Source organism: Protomyctophum parallelum, assembly GCF_964188405.1.
Source record: "Protomyctophum parallelum genome assembly, chromosome: 9".
NCBI classification, from domain to species: Eukaryota; Metazoa; Chordata; class Actinopteri; order Myctophiformes; family Myctophidae; genus Protomyctophum; species Protomyctophum parallelum.
Window position 1 is genome coordinate 3,667,732 of NC_139706.1, and position 16,656 is coordinate 3,684,387.

Here is a 16,656-nt window from a genome sequence, read left to right on the forward strand (position 1 = left end):
CATTCACAATCAAAGTTATTTTGTTATTTATTGTTCTGGCCAGTTCACACTTGTAAAAGAGACTTCAGTCTCAATGTGGTTTTTACTGGTTAAATAAAGGTTAAAAAAAAAAAAAAAAAAAAGTGAGAGACTGATAAATAGGCGAATGAGAAACAATTGTTTCACCTAAGCACTGCAGCCAGCACAATACTCATTATTTAGAATAACACTTTCTCAGTAACAAAGCGAGGAATGACATTGCAGTGAATTCAACGGCACTGATTTATTTTTGTCATTTTAGAAGTGTTGTGGTGTGTTCAGGATTAGCTGTATTGCCCATGCAGCCCAACAGCCTTGCCATCCCACTGTGAGGTGGACAGACACTTGACAAAGAAATGTCCCAGGTCATATTTAGATATGGCTCTCCCGTTCACCGCGTTCTCTGTTACTTCATACTTCTCTGTCAGAGGCTTGTCACCTAAAGAAGGATATGGGGAAATTGTGAGTAGTAGTAGTAGGATGTATATATATGTAACCAGTCGGAAATGTCCCTCCTGGGCTACTGTTGAGATACAGGCCAGACGCCAGAGCCCTTAATTCCCACTTCCTAAATAGTTTGGCTCACTATAAAAGCCAACTAGAATGGGTTTTATAGGACTTCTTCAGTCTGGTTGTGACAGGTTGCTGGCTGTGCAATGACCCAGGTAGGTGAATATAGATTGCTGATTAATGATAGTGCTGTGCCCTGTTTGAGACCTTTTGTTTGTCACACCTTCTTGGGCCCTAGGCGCTTCATTAGTGACCCTGCCTCCTCCTTGTTGCTGTCCCATTCTTACTGCCACTTTGTATTTAGAAAGTGTTAGGTTGGTCTAATAATATACTATAACTTAAACCCCGGGCCACGGCCCGGCCACATTCATCTTCATCTCTCACTCTCAATCAAATGGTGTCAATGATATGATGTAGTTGGTACTGGCACTGCTGTGTGTAGCCCAGTAGTTAAGAGCTTGGCAGTAACACAGCTAGCGTAGTTGGGAGTTCAATTCCTGGTGCTTAGTGGTGATCAGCACCAAGCTCCAGCCGTGTTCAACTGCATGTACCCAGTGAAGAGCTTTAGATGAAGCCCTTCACAACTGCATACTACTACAACAAGGATCCCATTAGCTAATTCATCCTATGTAGAACAGAAATGCACTAAAGACAGAAATCTCACAGGGTGACAATTGCGTAATTAGAGTAGTATCGGGTACGGTCGCCCATAATCCCTCTCGCCCTCGCTTTTTTCCGCCGACCGCTTGGTGCTGTGGTTCTTGTATTCTTTATTTTGTTTTACTGAGAATAGGTTAGGCTGAGAATAGGTTAGGCATAGTTTTACTGGGGTTAAGTTTAGGAATATAGGGTTAGGTTTAGCCTAGGTATAGTTTTACTGAGTGTTACTAAGGTTAGGTGTAACCGTTTAAGCATAATTTACTTGGGTTACTTTAGGAATACCATGCTGAGCAGCTGTATGCCCAGTGCGAGTTGGTAAATGGGCGACTCGATCATTTGGTATTTATTAGAGTAAGTAAGTAGTAAAAACTAAATGTAACAATTAGCTATAGCTATAGAGGCTAAGCCAAGCTATAGAGGCCAAGCATTTCATTTGTACTGCCTGAACAGCTATCTAATATTGATAATGAAATCATATCATCCTTTATTTTTCTAATCGTAATGCGTAATCGTAAAACAAAAAGGTGGATATTCAAACTGCATGAATTCTTCCTACTACTAACCAGCAATATGTGGAGGCATGGTGGCCACGTAGTCCAAGCCAGAGTTTCTCAGAGCCGTGTACATCCTCTCATGGTCCTCTGTCACTGCAGCCAAACGGGGCGGCATTCTGGCTCTGTCCCAGAGTAGGAAAGCTGGGGAGGAGGAAGAGATGCCAGGAGAGGCAGAGTGAGGGGAGAAGGAATAAAACGCAAATTAAGGAGAAAGGAGTAGAGGATGGGTTAAAATAAATTAGTTATAAGATAAGGAGATATATAGAGTAAGAAGGGATGGGAGTGGAGATCAAAGGCAGGAAGAGGAGGATGAAAATGTTTAAATGGGATTTCCTTCTCGTTGCCTTTTGACAGATCTTGCTCAATATTTATAATACAATATTTACAATACAATAAGTCACAGTTTAATACCGTTAAGTAACGGCATCTTTAAGTGCAACCAAAGACCGAACAAAAGCTATTTCAAACAATTAGACTCAGTAAATTGGTGTTTGTGTTGTTGAGTAATCCAACCAAAGACACAAACTACAAATCACTTATACAGTTTTCTCCCCCGTACCTGACATACAGCCGATGACTTTACGAATCCCACGAGCCTTCATGGCATCTAGAATGTTCTGGGTCCCCTGAGACATTGCAGTGGTGGGGCCTGGTGGTGGGTACAGACCAGTACAGGATGAATGCACACAGATGAGCCTTTACAATCATCTGCAATAAGTCACTTTTACACAACTGCCGTTGCTGTCCCCTGGTGGCAACACAGAATTATTACAGAATGCAATGTGTGTGTGTGTGTGTGTGTGTGTGTGTGTGTGTGTGTGTGCTGGTATGTATACATAGTAGGCTGAGACATGTGTTTATGCACTGCATTTGTTTTGTACGTCTCCTTAAAGTTGGGATTGCCTTACTGAGGTCATTCCTCGTTCCCAGTATGATGATAACGGCATCCTGGCCCTCCAGGGTCTTCTTTACGTCGTCTTTATTCAGAACATCTCCCACCACCACCCTGGAAGCCTTATGATCAGCAGGGAGCCGGGCAGGGTCCCGCACCAACACGGTCACATTGTAACCTGTGATGGGGGTGATTGGAGAGATCAATAGCTACCCTCTAGAGTCCAGACCATGCAGGCCTGGGGACTACGGGATGAAATTTAGCATCTTTGCTATTTCCTGTGTATTTACGGTGCATTTATTTGTAATGTTCATTAATATGCTTGTCCCGTCAAAATAAACAAAGTAAAGTAAAGGCCCGCTGGAGTGAGATAGTTGCCCACCCCTGCTCCAGACTTTGATCCAAATTAATGGTGTTTGTTTGTAGCCCTAAATAAATGCATAGTAGCCTACTGAAAGGTGGCTTAAAACAAAAAGTAAAAGTGAAGCTCTGTATTATGATCATGGCTATACATAGTGGCTTTTTAGTATGCATATAATGCATTTTCAGAAGGGTTACAAATTTCATCCAATCAGGAGAGAAAACCCCACTCTTTTATTTATTTACTCACTTGAAGTCACTTCCAATTTCACTTGTTTATTTAGTATGCTTATCTCTCTCCTGGTTGGATAAAATGTGTATTCTGACCTGAACATGTATTTTCTGTGTACTAAAGAGTTGTTATTGAACAAACACTCTTTGCTACTGCATGGGAATATAGAGCTGTTAACACTTATTTGAATAACAACAACAAAAAATGCTTCCAGCACTTAAGTAGAACTAACACATTTAAAACCTTCTCAGGATTGCACCTAATTGTTACCGTTATGCCCTTTCCGCTTTCCATGGTGTTCAAATGGGCTCCATTCTTAGTTATTTTATTAAATTTGTTCCACTACTGACTACTGACTGCCTATAGTTTCCCATTTAAAACATCAGGCCAGTACAATGCATATTATCCAGGGGTGTTTGCGATTCACTGGGACTATGGTCGTCCTTTATAACAGCTTTGTGCTGTGGCAATTTGTTCTAACTGAGTGAAATTTAAACTGGGAAGATGTTAGCCAATCAGGATAGAAGTTCTAAAATCTAAGCCCACCCAACCTGCATTAGTGAGATAGTGAACACTGTTCCCTATCAGCTCTCATGGTACCAGCAGTAACCATTAGTCAGCACTCCAAGCCATAACGTCTCTAACATGACTCAACAATTTTGTCTTGCCTCTTGGTGGTGAGAAAAGGAAATTAAGTTAGCTGACAAATCAAATGACACAGGAGTTTGCGGCACATGATTTGTTGTGCAATGTTACATGTATGTTTCTCAATTATGTTAAAACAAATAATTGGAAGGGGAATTTTTTTTAAAGAATAATGTAGTTGTGGTATAAACATTATAGAACCTTAAGTCTTTAAAATATTGGGAGGATTGTCAGGAAATGTAGATAGATAGATAGATGTTAGAAATATTAGATGTTACATGTTATAACTGTTACATTAACACTGTCACTTTGCATACTGAAGATGAAGAAGAAATAAACAATTTTGAAAATATTTACATTTTATAATGAGCATATGGCTGGCTGTTTTAAATATAGGGGATCTTGTGTGAGCACTGAGCAGCCAGTCTATCACTGTTCTGTTCTGTTCTGGTGTAGCTATAGTCTATGCGTTCTGGTTCTTTAATTCTTACCTGCCGCTACAGCTTGTGGAAGTGTTGCCAACCCGGTCATGCCCGTGGCGCCAAATATTGCGACATTCTTTATGGAGTCGGACATAATTAGTGCAGGGTGCAGTCGGTGAACTCGTACAGCCTACTAGCTTAGCAAGTGACAATGACACACTGACAGACAGTGTGTTGTTGTTGTTGGGAAAGCAGTTCAATGAAATTATTTAAAACATCCCGTTTGACGTTTGAAGAAACGCCCCCTCTAGAGCAAAAGCCACCTCCTTCCAAACAGCGAATTAAAGGAGCCGTGTACTAAATATTATTAGACCACTGACCTGTTATTGATCACTTGTGGTGTGAGTGTGAGTAGATCTGATCTGTATTTAAAAGCGCGTGCGTGCGAGCGTGTGTGTGTGTGTGCGTGCGCGTGCGTGTGTACATGTTCTGCTAAGACCATGTTAATGTCTATCATGTCTGTCACTAATAAATCCCCAATTCAACTTCTCTCTCTCTCGATCTCTCTCTCTCTCTCTCTCTCTCTCTCTCTCTCTCTCTCTCTCTCTCTCTCTCTCTCTCTCTCTCTCACACACACACGTAGTAGGCCTACTGTTAGTTACTAGTTACATCACATAGTGTCCTCCTAAGCCTAAGTTAGTAGTAGTAGTACACTGTATAAGCTATTTAGTCCACTTTCCAGAATGTGAACCCAGGCATGTTGAGTACACCAAAGTTTTATGTTATAAATGTTGAGTATGGGTCCCCAGCATGTAGAAACTGCATTGGCATAATATGTGACCATACCATTAAAGGTTTTATGACATTCATTTTAATTTATTTTTATTTTTATTTTTTATTTTAGGTTTTATGACCTCAATTACACCCAAAAAACCTGAACTTTGAACATTCAGTGGATTTTCTGTGGTCTGAAGTTTTCTTTGGGTTTTTTGGGCCTTTTGAGCTACAATGAAAACAGGCAACACAGTGAAACAGTGACATCTGCTGGAAAATCCCATTGACATATATGGGATTTGCAGTAAGTGATGTCACTTACTGCCGGCAAATCAGAGCACCTGTTTGAGCCAGAAAACCCCAGATCACAGAAAATCTACTGAATGTTAAAAGTTCATGTTTTTTGGGTGCAATTGAGATTAGAAAACCTAAAAAAAACAAGAACAATTCCAAAACCTTTTTTTTAATGTCACAATCCCTTTAACAACCACCTCACACCTGTGTGAGGTGAGCGGGGCAACTGTAGTGTGAGGGTCCCCCGTCCCCCAGGAACATGGCCAGTTGGCTGGCCCGTTCCGGCGAGCCTTCCCGCATCCGAAACGGTCGAGAAATGACAACGTTATCGTGTTGCAACTTTCCGTGCTCACCGTGCTCATCTGTGCTGGGACGGACATTTCATAGCCTATACACATACTGTACATACCGGTACATGCATAGGGACACACATAGCTGCGTAATGGAGCGGAGGCACCGCTCAAAAATACATTTCATCATGCTTTAAGTCTGAATCCATTCCAAGCATTAGTTTTGCACAAAAACACTCCTTGGGCTAAAAACGGCCATACCCATCATCACAAATGTGATGAAGTGGCTATGGCTGTTTTTAGCCCAAGGGGTGTTTTTTTTTCTTCAAAACTAATGCTTGGAATGGATTCAGCATCATGAAAACCCCTAGCCATGGTTCACATGATGCTCATACTTCACGAGCGTCATTACTTAACTTCCGCCTGTTTTACGCGATCGCTACATTTACAGTGAAAACGTGTACATAAACATTCAGATTTCAAATATAAAGTAGGTCACCACGTGGGCCACGGGTTACAGCGATTAGCATTGCTGCATTCCGCGGCATTTTTATCTGAGCTGTTTTGCCATTGGCTTTCAACTACGTGCCCCTATCGGTTGGGAGGAGTGTGGCACTCTGAAACACATGGGTGTGTTCGATATACCGTAGGCACGCTGACCGCACTGCCAATAGGCCTACAGACTATAGGCGAGTGCGCTGTACAACTGTGAGTTTTCCAAACCAACCCTGCTTGAGAAAAGTAGCCGGGTGCTCGGATAAAAAATATTTTTGAGCGGTGCCTCCGCTCCATTACGCAGCTATGTGTGTCCCTATGTATGTATGTATGTATGTCCGCCCCAGCACGGAATGAGCACGTAAAGTTGCAAAACGATAACTCTGTCAACGATCGTTTCAGATGCGAGAAAGCTCACCAGAACCGGGCCAGCCCCCTTGGCGCATTCCTGGGGGTCTGGATGTTGCTCCCGGGGACCCCCACACACTACAGTTGCCCCGCTCACTTCACACAGGTGTGATTTTTATTAAACAACATGCAGCAACGATGCAGCAATGCTAATCGCTGTCCCACAAAATGCCTAACACCCATGGCACACGTGGTGAGTACTTTATATTTGAAATCTGAATGTTTATTGACACGTTTTCAGTGTAAATGTAGCGATCACGTAAAACTGGCTTCAGTTGCCATGATTATGACAGTCATGTTTCAGGGCTAGAAAGTTAAACCCCCCTAGTTTGACACATCACATGATGCATAAAGCATGATACAATTTAGATTTTTTTGCCTTATGTAGATTGTTAATGGTATGGTCATATATTGTGCCAATTATGAAAATTGCTCAACATACAAGTTAGCATCCGGCAGTTTCTACCTGGGGACTCATACTCAACATTTCTAACATTAAACCTTGGTGCGGCTCTATGGGCAGGCATCGGCAAGTAGACTAATATTGTCAACTATCGACCCCTCATCCACCCCCACCCCTCTCTCTCCATCCTCGCCGCACTGATGCTGATTTCTCTCCAACGGAAGAGTGGAGGAGGAGGAGGGAGGGATCGAGGCGAGCGGCTGGTTGTGTCAGGTGGACAGGACAGGAGTCTCTATGGATGCATCCACCACCACCGGCTTGTGTGTTGTGTCATGAAACAGCAGCATCTTCGGCCGGTTGCTGCTACAACACAGCACGTTTAACGGAAGCGACACTGTCTGCCACGTTGTATTTATATGAGAAACCACCGCAGCTGTTGCAGTTACTTATATATTCCTTCCCATATCGCCTTCGTCTCTTCGACAGTGCGTGAGGGACAAACCGAAGACCCGTTGGCTCCTTGACTCAGCGATGGGAACGGAGGAATAGCTGAAAAGAAAAATCGGAGCGCCTGTCTTCTCTGCTCCGCTGATGATATCGGACCCTTCATCGATTCAATCAAACAGACGTCTGTTTTGGTGGACACAACGAACCAACAATTATCACTGAGGGCTGAAGGTAAAATGGTTTTCTCAAACGTTTTCTCGTTTATTGTCCAGAGTTTTAATTGATGCAGTTGAACGTATCATGATTCTTTGCGGGCAGTCGAAGAGGTGCTGTGTTTTTCGTGTGCATGGGTTTCGTTTCGGGGACGCCGGTGTTCGGCCTGCATTTGGGTGCAGGGTACCGCAATGATTACGGGGGCCGTATTTTATGTCTTTTCTCTCTGCACTGGCAAAGTATAAAGGTATATGCTCATTGCTCTTGTATCAGGCTCGACTGTCAAGTTTACTGTCAAGTAGCCATGTACCGTCGTTGCAGTGAGACATGCCAAATAGCCTAGGTGCAGGACAGAGAGCAGAGGCCTGGAGTTCAGATTTGCAGGATCAGGAGGCTGGTGGCTTTGCGTAACTATGAAATCTTGATGTTTTATCTAATGAATCATAATTATTTACATGACGTAGAGGTTCTGCCTGCCTATTAGCCTTTATCAAGCTCTGCACCTAAACGACAGGGAAAACAACAGCACCACAACTTGCTTGGGCATAGCCATTTTTTTTCATCACAGGCTGTGTGTGATTCACAGCTGCAGTAAAAAAAAGTGACTACAGCTTTACCTTTACAGTAGCTCTAGCCAAATGTTGACGTTGCGCTATTAGGCTATATTATAGCCTAAACAACAATTTTAATGTATTAGCCTACAACATAGGCTGTGGCGTTGTTTAGGATATTCGTCTCAAAGTAGTATAGCTACTTTATTGACTTCATTTTTGTATTGTTTTTAGTCAAAAGAGATGCTCCCGCAGCGACATACCAGGATGGGATAGATACTAGATAGATGATGCAGGGATGGGGGGTGTGATCCACCTCAGAGGAGGGATAGAAGGAAGCAGAGGGTCATCTGTGTCGATTTAAGGTTAAAAGCTCAACTCTCGACAGGTGCAGCCAGGCATTGATGAATTAATGCTAGCATGCAGTAGCGTGGGCATGCAAGTACTGCGTACAACTGCGTCGACTTGTGATGGAACGGGACGGGACGATAGGACTGTTGGGAGTGGGACATAATAGTATATTCATTCCCTCTTTAATTGTTGGACAAGCTGCATGCTCTGCTGTGTTTATTATGGGACCATTAGTGTGCTGTCAGCCTGTCACTCACTGTCACTGGACCAGGACTGGGCGTCGCCTGAGCTCGCTCACTAGCCTCACTTACTGATGTTTAATGTTGTTGTTTCCGTGAATGGAAGTGATAGCTGGAAGTCAGCGCTGTGTGCGTGCGTGTGGGTGGGTGTGCGCGCGTGCGTGGTGCGCGCGCGCCGTGACGTCATGTCGCTACCTTTTGCTCTGTCCCATACTCTGTCCATGGTACCTGAAGGTCCAAGGTACTGAAGGCTGAAGGTTGTGGGGAAGAACGTCATCATGACAGGGTTACTTTGAACAGAAAAGGCCCAAGACTATAATGTTAATACCTAATCATCTCCCTATCTTTTTTGTTTTGTTTCTTTTACACCTTTATCTACCCAATGTAGTTGTCGTCATGCCAATTGATTCCTTCTCACACACATTGCTGTGTCGTCAGTCACTGCTGTTGTATCCTACTGACTCACCTACCATTGAGGAGCCCCCATAGCCCCTATAGCCCAGCAACATCACTGTCCTAATCATGACTTGACATGACTTCCCTCTTCTTTTGAGAGCCTTGCTACATTTACAAAGTTATTAACTGTGTACATACTGTGTACAACTTGCTCACCCAAGCTTTTTGCACATGTTGGTATTGGCACCTGTGCATTCCGTATTGCTCAATAAAAAGCATTTTAATCCGAATGTTCAGGCTGTTTTTCTCAAAATGGGTGTGTTCGGAAATGCACAGTTGCACACCGGGAGCGCACTATTAGTTTGTTATTGGCAGTGGGGTTAGTTTGCCTATAGCGAACGAACCCAGTGTATGAGAGTGCAATACACCTCCCAAACGATGAAAAAAAAAACGCTTGGATAAAAATGCTTTTGGGTGAGCACTTTATATTTGTTTGTTTATGTAGCCAGGCACTCAAAACAGGGTGACGCTCGTGAAGTAGAAGTGTCATGTGAACCATGGCTATGGAGGGTGTACTCTGTCATACTCCTCCGCCATGACAAACACTCCCTGCTGACAGCTAGATGCCGCCCAGTTTCGTGCAGTGACAATTATCACCCTCCCTACCTGCCCCCCCCCCCCCCCCCCCCCCTCAGCCAAACACCAATTGTGTTTGTGTGTAGACGGTTGACACAGCCGGATGCACCATGTTGTATTTTAACCCCACAGCCTCCGGAGTGGTGGGCAGGAACTTTACCACTGTGCCACCCGAGCGCCAGAGCATCTTAACATGAGCTTTTGTTGGAATATTTGTCAAATAATGTGTCATTTTCCATTTTAGCTACTTTTGTAGGCTGTCCAATGAAACAGAATAATGGATCACCTATAGTTTTGTATTTAAAAGGAGTCCCCAGTAGTTGATGCCATGGCCAGTCAGCTAGGCTAGCCTTCCTGTACTCTTCCTGGGGTCCATAGTCCATACCTGACATATAGGCCTATACATAAGTTAAACCTACACAATCAACATTTAGTAGCATTAATATAGCCTAAATTACATTACATCAATATTAATATAAAACAATCCACCTCCAAGAGTAAGAGAGATAATTACATTGACCAAATAATAGGCTATGACTGTAATAACTTACATAATCTAACGGCCTCCAGGATTGCTTGTACAATGACAATACAGGGCCAAGAAATGCAAAGTATAGACCGCATATTGGCTATATACATTCACTGTGTGTTAATCCAGCATGGTAAAAGATAATGATTGCAATTTATAAGGAAGGATAGTTATTAGTTAGTAAGAGAAAGAATTTGATTTGATTGATCCAATCATTACAGATTACTGGAGAACAAATGACTCCATTTGTGATTCAAAGATAATTTACGGTTTACTTACGGAAACTTTCCAATGGTGCCCCATTCATTTGACAATAGATCTCCTGTTGGACTTTTCCTCAACCCAACCAATTAGTTGCCTTGATAGTAGAGGTCAGAGTAAAATGCCTTGTGTGTGTGTGTGTGTGTGTGTGTGTGTGTGTGTGTGTGTGTGTGTGTGTGTGTGTGTGTGTGTGTGTGTGTGTGTGTGTGTGTGTGTGTGTGCTGAGGGACTGGCCTCCATTAAGCCTGGAGGAGACACAGACACTGAGCTGCTGCTAGTGACTGTGATCTACACTGTCAGCTGTCTGTCTGTCTGCACGGAAGTGTTATGTCTCTCTCCCTCTATCTGTGTGTCTCTCTTACCGTGTCTGTCTGTTTCTCTCCCTCTGTCTCACGATCTCTCTCCCCATCTCTCACTCTCTCTTCATCCCTTATTGTCTCCACCAGGCCGAAGGCATGGGGAGAGAGTATGTTTTGCACTCCGTCCATGTGTGTCTCCGTTGGTCTGTTACCTGCTAATCTCCGGGCACCGTTAACCCGGTCAATGTCGAACTTTGCACACAGACTCCCTGCCAACGATGAACCTCTGCCCCAAATTTTCCAGAATGTCTTGTTATAGCGCCACCAGGAGGTCAACTTTTGTAAACTACATTTTTTTATATTACTACTCAGATTTTGTCCGAAAATCCCGCAAATCGTTACACAGTATCTCTATAGTCATGTGCCGATCTGTCCGATATTTCATATTCCATCCTAATTGGCTAACATTGGCTTTCAAAGTTTGCAGGATTGGCCCGTTTTGAACAAAAAGTCTCAAATCATGAACGCAGCGTGCAATTTACATGAAATCTTTCACTCACTTTTCTACTAGACTGAGGAATATATCCCACCATTTTCACATTGGCCTGTTATAGCGCCACCAACAGGTGGATTTTTGTAAAACATATATTTGGAACAAAATGCCGCACATCATCCAATTGCCATCAAAGGCGTAAGAACAAATGGCACCCGTTTCACATTGGCCTATAGCGCCACAACCTGACCTGGCCTGGTGGAGACCTGTGCCCCGAGGGGCACTTTTTCTAGTTATTCATCTCATATTTTGTCTGTCTGTCTGTCTGTCTCTGTCTCTGTCTGTGTGTGTGTGTGTGTCTCTCAGACAGAAGCCCATTATCTCCTTGTCAGTCAGTGATCTATATGCTATTCTTGGAACACTCACGTTGATGTTAATCGTGGCATGTCTTTTTGATCGCAGAGTTGACATTTAGTCTATGTTCAAGAATTTTTATGTCATTGTTTCTGGTGAAAACAAGGTATTTCATCAGCCAACAGCAGGCGCTGTGATACTCGCCGTCGGGTTTCTTCTGCACCGAGCGAGAGAACAACCGGTCAAGACACCACACACAGCATTACGTCATCATAACATCCGGTTACGGATATTTGGCACTTCAACATAAGAGTTGAAAGGGGAAAAACCTTGCCAATGCGCGATAAATATGGCATTTTTGTTTGGTTTTTTGGGTCCTTGAATTTGAATGTTAAAAAACACTCACTACACAAATCATGGTAGTTTTGGTTTATTAGTGTTATCTCAGGCCTTTTCAGCTGCAATGATAAATGACCTGTTCAGTTGAAGGCAGCAGAGAGATTTTTCCAGTGAAGGCATTTTCGTTTTCACATTTCCCCCCCATGTTTTCTCAGGCTAATTGTTTCACCCCAGGCTAAATTCCCCACAATGTGTCTGACTGTAGGAAAAGCTTCAAGTCCATTGTGCCATCATACCCGTTTCTTATGGCAAAAGGATCACCTGCAGTATAAAGCTGTTACCACTAACATTGGAAAGCTGTTTTTTATTGTGCTCAGTATCCAGTCATTTCCACACATATGCAAACATGGACGCTGTTTCCGTATCCACTCTAGAATTTAGTCACTTACTTTGGCCGTCTGCTTTACCTGTGGTTGGTTATTATGACAGTTTGTAAATACATCAAAGATGCTATTCTTATCCATTTCTAATGGATAATGCCTGGCCTGGAAGAGAGGTCATCAGGTGGATCCAACCTTCTTAGAGTGTTACATTCAACCCTCAACCACTACACTCTCCAGTTGGCGGGTCGAGCAGGGTTTGGCCAAATCACTGCCCCTCTCATCCAGGCTTCCAGCTATAGACAAATCCACGGAGGGGGCGCCCCGGGCGCAGCCATCACAGAGGTCGCAACCAGCACTGATCAGCCACACCTGGCCAACAGGGAAGGCAGTGTCCTGCCGGCCAGGTGCAGCCAACCACCACCGACCACACCAAAGCAACCGTCGCGCCCAGGGACCCACCCATTGTCCTTTATCTTATGCCAGAGCCAACAGGAGGCTCTCCCTGCCTGGTCTGTTCTTGGTGGATTGCAGGCACTGAGAGGTCTCTAGGACTATGATTTGCCTCCTGCCTAGGGTCCTCCTACGGACAGATGATATATGTTTGTGATGTCTTTGTGCTCAGACTGAAGAAATACAAAAAGAGACATAAACAGATGTGTGGAGGAGGGCAGTAGTGGTGCTGCAGTTTATCAAACTAATCGATTTAATGGATTATAAAATAAAACCTAATCAATAATGGATAATTTAATAAAATCATTGATTAATACCGGTAATCTAACCCTACAAATGTAAATCCTGTTTAAAAAAATGTCAAAAGAAATATAAAAAAATCATCACCATGTGATGCAACGCGCCTATTTTCACCATTTGTGCAGTACACGTTGTATAGTATAAAATAATGCAAAAGTTGTTCATCGATGCATCGATATATACTTTTTAAAGAATATTTTAAACAAATGTGCGGTTATTTGAATTAATCAAAAATACTATTACACTGTAACAAAATAATGGATTGTTGCAGCCCCAGAAGGGTTGCAGCAATATAAGGGTGTAAGCCTGAGAGAATCATTGTGTTATTTTAATTGCGCTAGGGTTTTTATGACTTCCGGTTTGTTTCTATGATGACCATGAATGAAGGAAGGAGGTGGAGCCTCCTTTACACCTTCAGCGTAATGCTGATTTATAGTGGTAACCCATGGCGACAGTGTAGTCAAGGCAATAATAATGCTGAGTGGTTTAGAGGAGTAAGAATAATGGCACGTATGTACACACACACACACACACACACACACACACACACACACACACACACACACACACACACACACACACACACATTTGGCCTTGCTCTTTGCCATGCCAGCGATTATTAGGCCACTCGTGGTCAGTTCATGTACAGTACATGGCCCATGCTTTCTAATATGAGTATGGTGAATCTGCATCTGCATTTTGCAACCAAAGTTTGTTATGAAGTAACGGTTTAGATACAATGTTTATTTTGAAATGCCTGATCCATGTACAAATTTAAAACATAGCCCACCTCCAGAATCAGGAGGTAACACACGCACATGCACACACACACACACACACACACACACACACACACACACACACACACACACACACACACACACACACACACACACACACACACACACACACACACACCTCTCTTCCAGGCCAAGGCATTCTCCAATAAGAATAGCATCTTTGAAGTATTTACAAACTGTCACATGATACTGAACAAAAACAATAAGCAACCACAGGTAAAGCAAACGGCCAAAGTAAGTGACTAGCGGAAGTGACTAAATTCTAGAATGTGTGTGTGTGTGCGTGCTGCGCAACAGTGACAAGTTTGGTGGTCAACAAACACTATTCACGATTTTCCGTACTCGGACGGACACAGGGACAGACATACATACGGACACACATAGCTGCGTATAGGAGTGTCTAGGACCACTCAAAAAATCTGAACTAACCTTTTAGTCAGGATGTGGGGACCAGGGCAACATTTGAGAGGGAGTAAAACATTTGTCGTGTCTACCAAAACTAGCCCAGAAAAAGAGTGTGAGATTTCTCTGTGTTTGTATTGGTTATCTTATAGGATGCTCTCTGTCTCTGGAGTCAAGTCACTGCTGCTTCCATTGCATACTGTATGGATGACAACACAAATGTGTGTGTGCGTGAATGGGGGGGGTATATCTATGATTGTCAACTCCCCATAGCTAGAGGACCATTGTTTCTTCAACAGCTGGGTCTGGTTATCAGAAAAACAGAGATCACACACACACACACACACACACACACACACACACACACACACACACACACACACACACACACACACACACACACACACACACACACATGGTGGTGCTATAACAGGCTGATTCGTGTTTTACCTACAGTATAACTACACCGATATGTGTACAATTATTACACAGATCTCATATATAATTATATATGCGCACTCCTTGAGGCCAAGGACAAACCTTCACCCTGGATTTTATATATTATATATTTTATATAGCACCATCAGGAGGCTGACTGATGTAAAACAAATTTCTTTATATCACTTTTTCAGATTTTATTCAAATGTCACACAAATTGGTACACCTGATCTCTATTGTCATGTGATCAACATGGTATCCCTTACATTTTTCATATTCCATCCTGATTGGCTACGATTGACATCTAAAGTTTACACGATTAGAACAAAATCCTGCAAATCATGAACACAGTGTCCAATTCCTATGAAACATTCCACGCATATTTCCACTACACTGAGGAACAATTAATGCCCCAATGGCACATTTTTGCACAAAAACACATTTTTTATATTTATATTACTCCTACACATTTTGTAGGAGTTTTTCTAGTTCTTACTATTTTGCATTTTCAGTCTAAGATGCTAGTGTAGAGCGAGAACATGAGGGGCCCTAGTAACTAAACAACATCGCTAGGATGCAACTGGGATGTATCCTCAGTGATGTATCCCAAGGTCATCGGGGTTTCGGCCTTTGGGTCTTCCAACATCATACCCCTCACTCGGGTGACCCACCCGGGGTGATCAAGTTCCGACTTACGTCCCAGCAGCTGCCCTCGATCAGTCCCTTAGGGACAAACAATCCGCTGCTCCAGAACTACTCTGCCATCTGGCACGTAGAGGGACTAGGCACTGTGGGTTGACTCCTGGCCGGGCACTTCTCACCAGGTCCTCTCCTGCTCTCACCAGGAGTACGAACAAGACCTGTGTGTTGCACCAGATTCCAGCACCAGACACTTCATTCGGGAGTGGTGGATTCTGCAGGTCCCCACCGGCAAGGGGACAGAGGTGCCACAGGCACCACTAGTACAGTGACCTGGGAAAGGGTTTAAGACTTTACGTGGCTAAATTATAAACCTATACGTTCAAGCTAGTTTCAGTTTCACTCTGCATGAGCCCTTAATATGAAACACTTCATACCAGCTTGTGCATTTATGAAAGTCTACAGCAGGTTTTTGTGCAATCAGCTACTGATTTCACGCATGGAAGGGAAATACCAGTGAAACATTTTCATGCATGAGGTGAACATCAGGAAGTTTAACGCATGCTTAGCCTTTTTCTTTTGTACCAACAGCAGGCTTACATATAGCACTTTGGCTGAAGCATATAAAAACAAATATATACTGTATATTTGTCTCCACTATGGCTGAAGGCATGGGGAGAGTATGTTTTGCACTCCGTCCGTGTTATATGTCCGTCCGTCCGTCCGTATACAGATAATCTCCGGCACCGTTGCCCCGGTCGATGCCATACTGTGCACACACATTCCCTGGATGCAAACGACAAACCTCTGCCCCAATCTTTCCACAACAGCCTGTTATAGCGCCACTATGAGGCAGATATTTGCAAAACATTTCTTTATGTTACTCGTACACATATCCATACATCACCCAAATCGGTATACACCATCTCTATAGTCATGTGATTAACACAGACCCGTCCGCTTCCCCATATTCCATCCCCTTTGGCTAACATTGCCTTCCAAAGTTTGTGTCCCCCCAGTGCCTCCCCAGTGTCTCCAATAGCAATACAAGAGCAATAATATAAATTAATCTTAATTAATTAATTAATCAAATTAATTAATGAATCAAAACCTTCGGCGCGCAGGTCCCCCCGTGCCCAGCACCATTTTTTCCTGCAGGAAACACTGATATCTTCTGTT

At 43.2% G+C, this 16,656-nt stretch overlaps 2 protein-coding genes across 2 annotated transcripts in view; one reads left to right on the top strand and one right to left on the bottom strand.

Moving 5' to 3' along the window:
• Window positions 1-172: 172 nt before the first annotated feature.
• Window positions 173-4,567, bottom strand: blvrb (biliverdin reductase B). The gene is made up of 5 exons (XM_083773366.1): window positions 4,363-4,567; window positions 2,651-2,812; window positions 2,302-2,391; window positions 1,752-1,883; window positions 173-457 (listed from the first exon to the last, which is right to left on the bottom strand). Exons 1-5 carry the CDS (start codon window positions 4,445-4,447, stop codon window positions 303-305), a joined length of 624 nt encoding a protein of 207 aa, XP_083629492.1. The 5' UTR covers window positions 4,448-4,567; the 3' UTR covers window positions 173-302.
• Window positions 4,568-7,276: 2,709 nt separating this feature from the next.
• Window positions 7,277-16,656, top strand: part of sptbn4b (spectrin, beta, non-erythrocytic 4b) — a 126,534-nt gene continuing 117,154 nt past the window's right edge. Inside the window, 1 exon segment of the mRNA XM_083774003.1 lies at window positions 7,277-7,635. The gene's annotated coding sequence lies outside the window, so the exon portion shown is untranslated.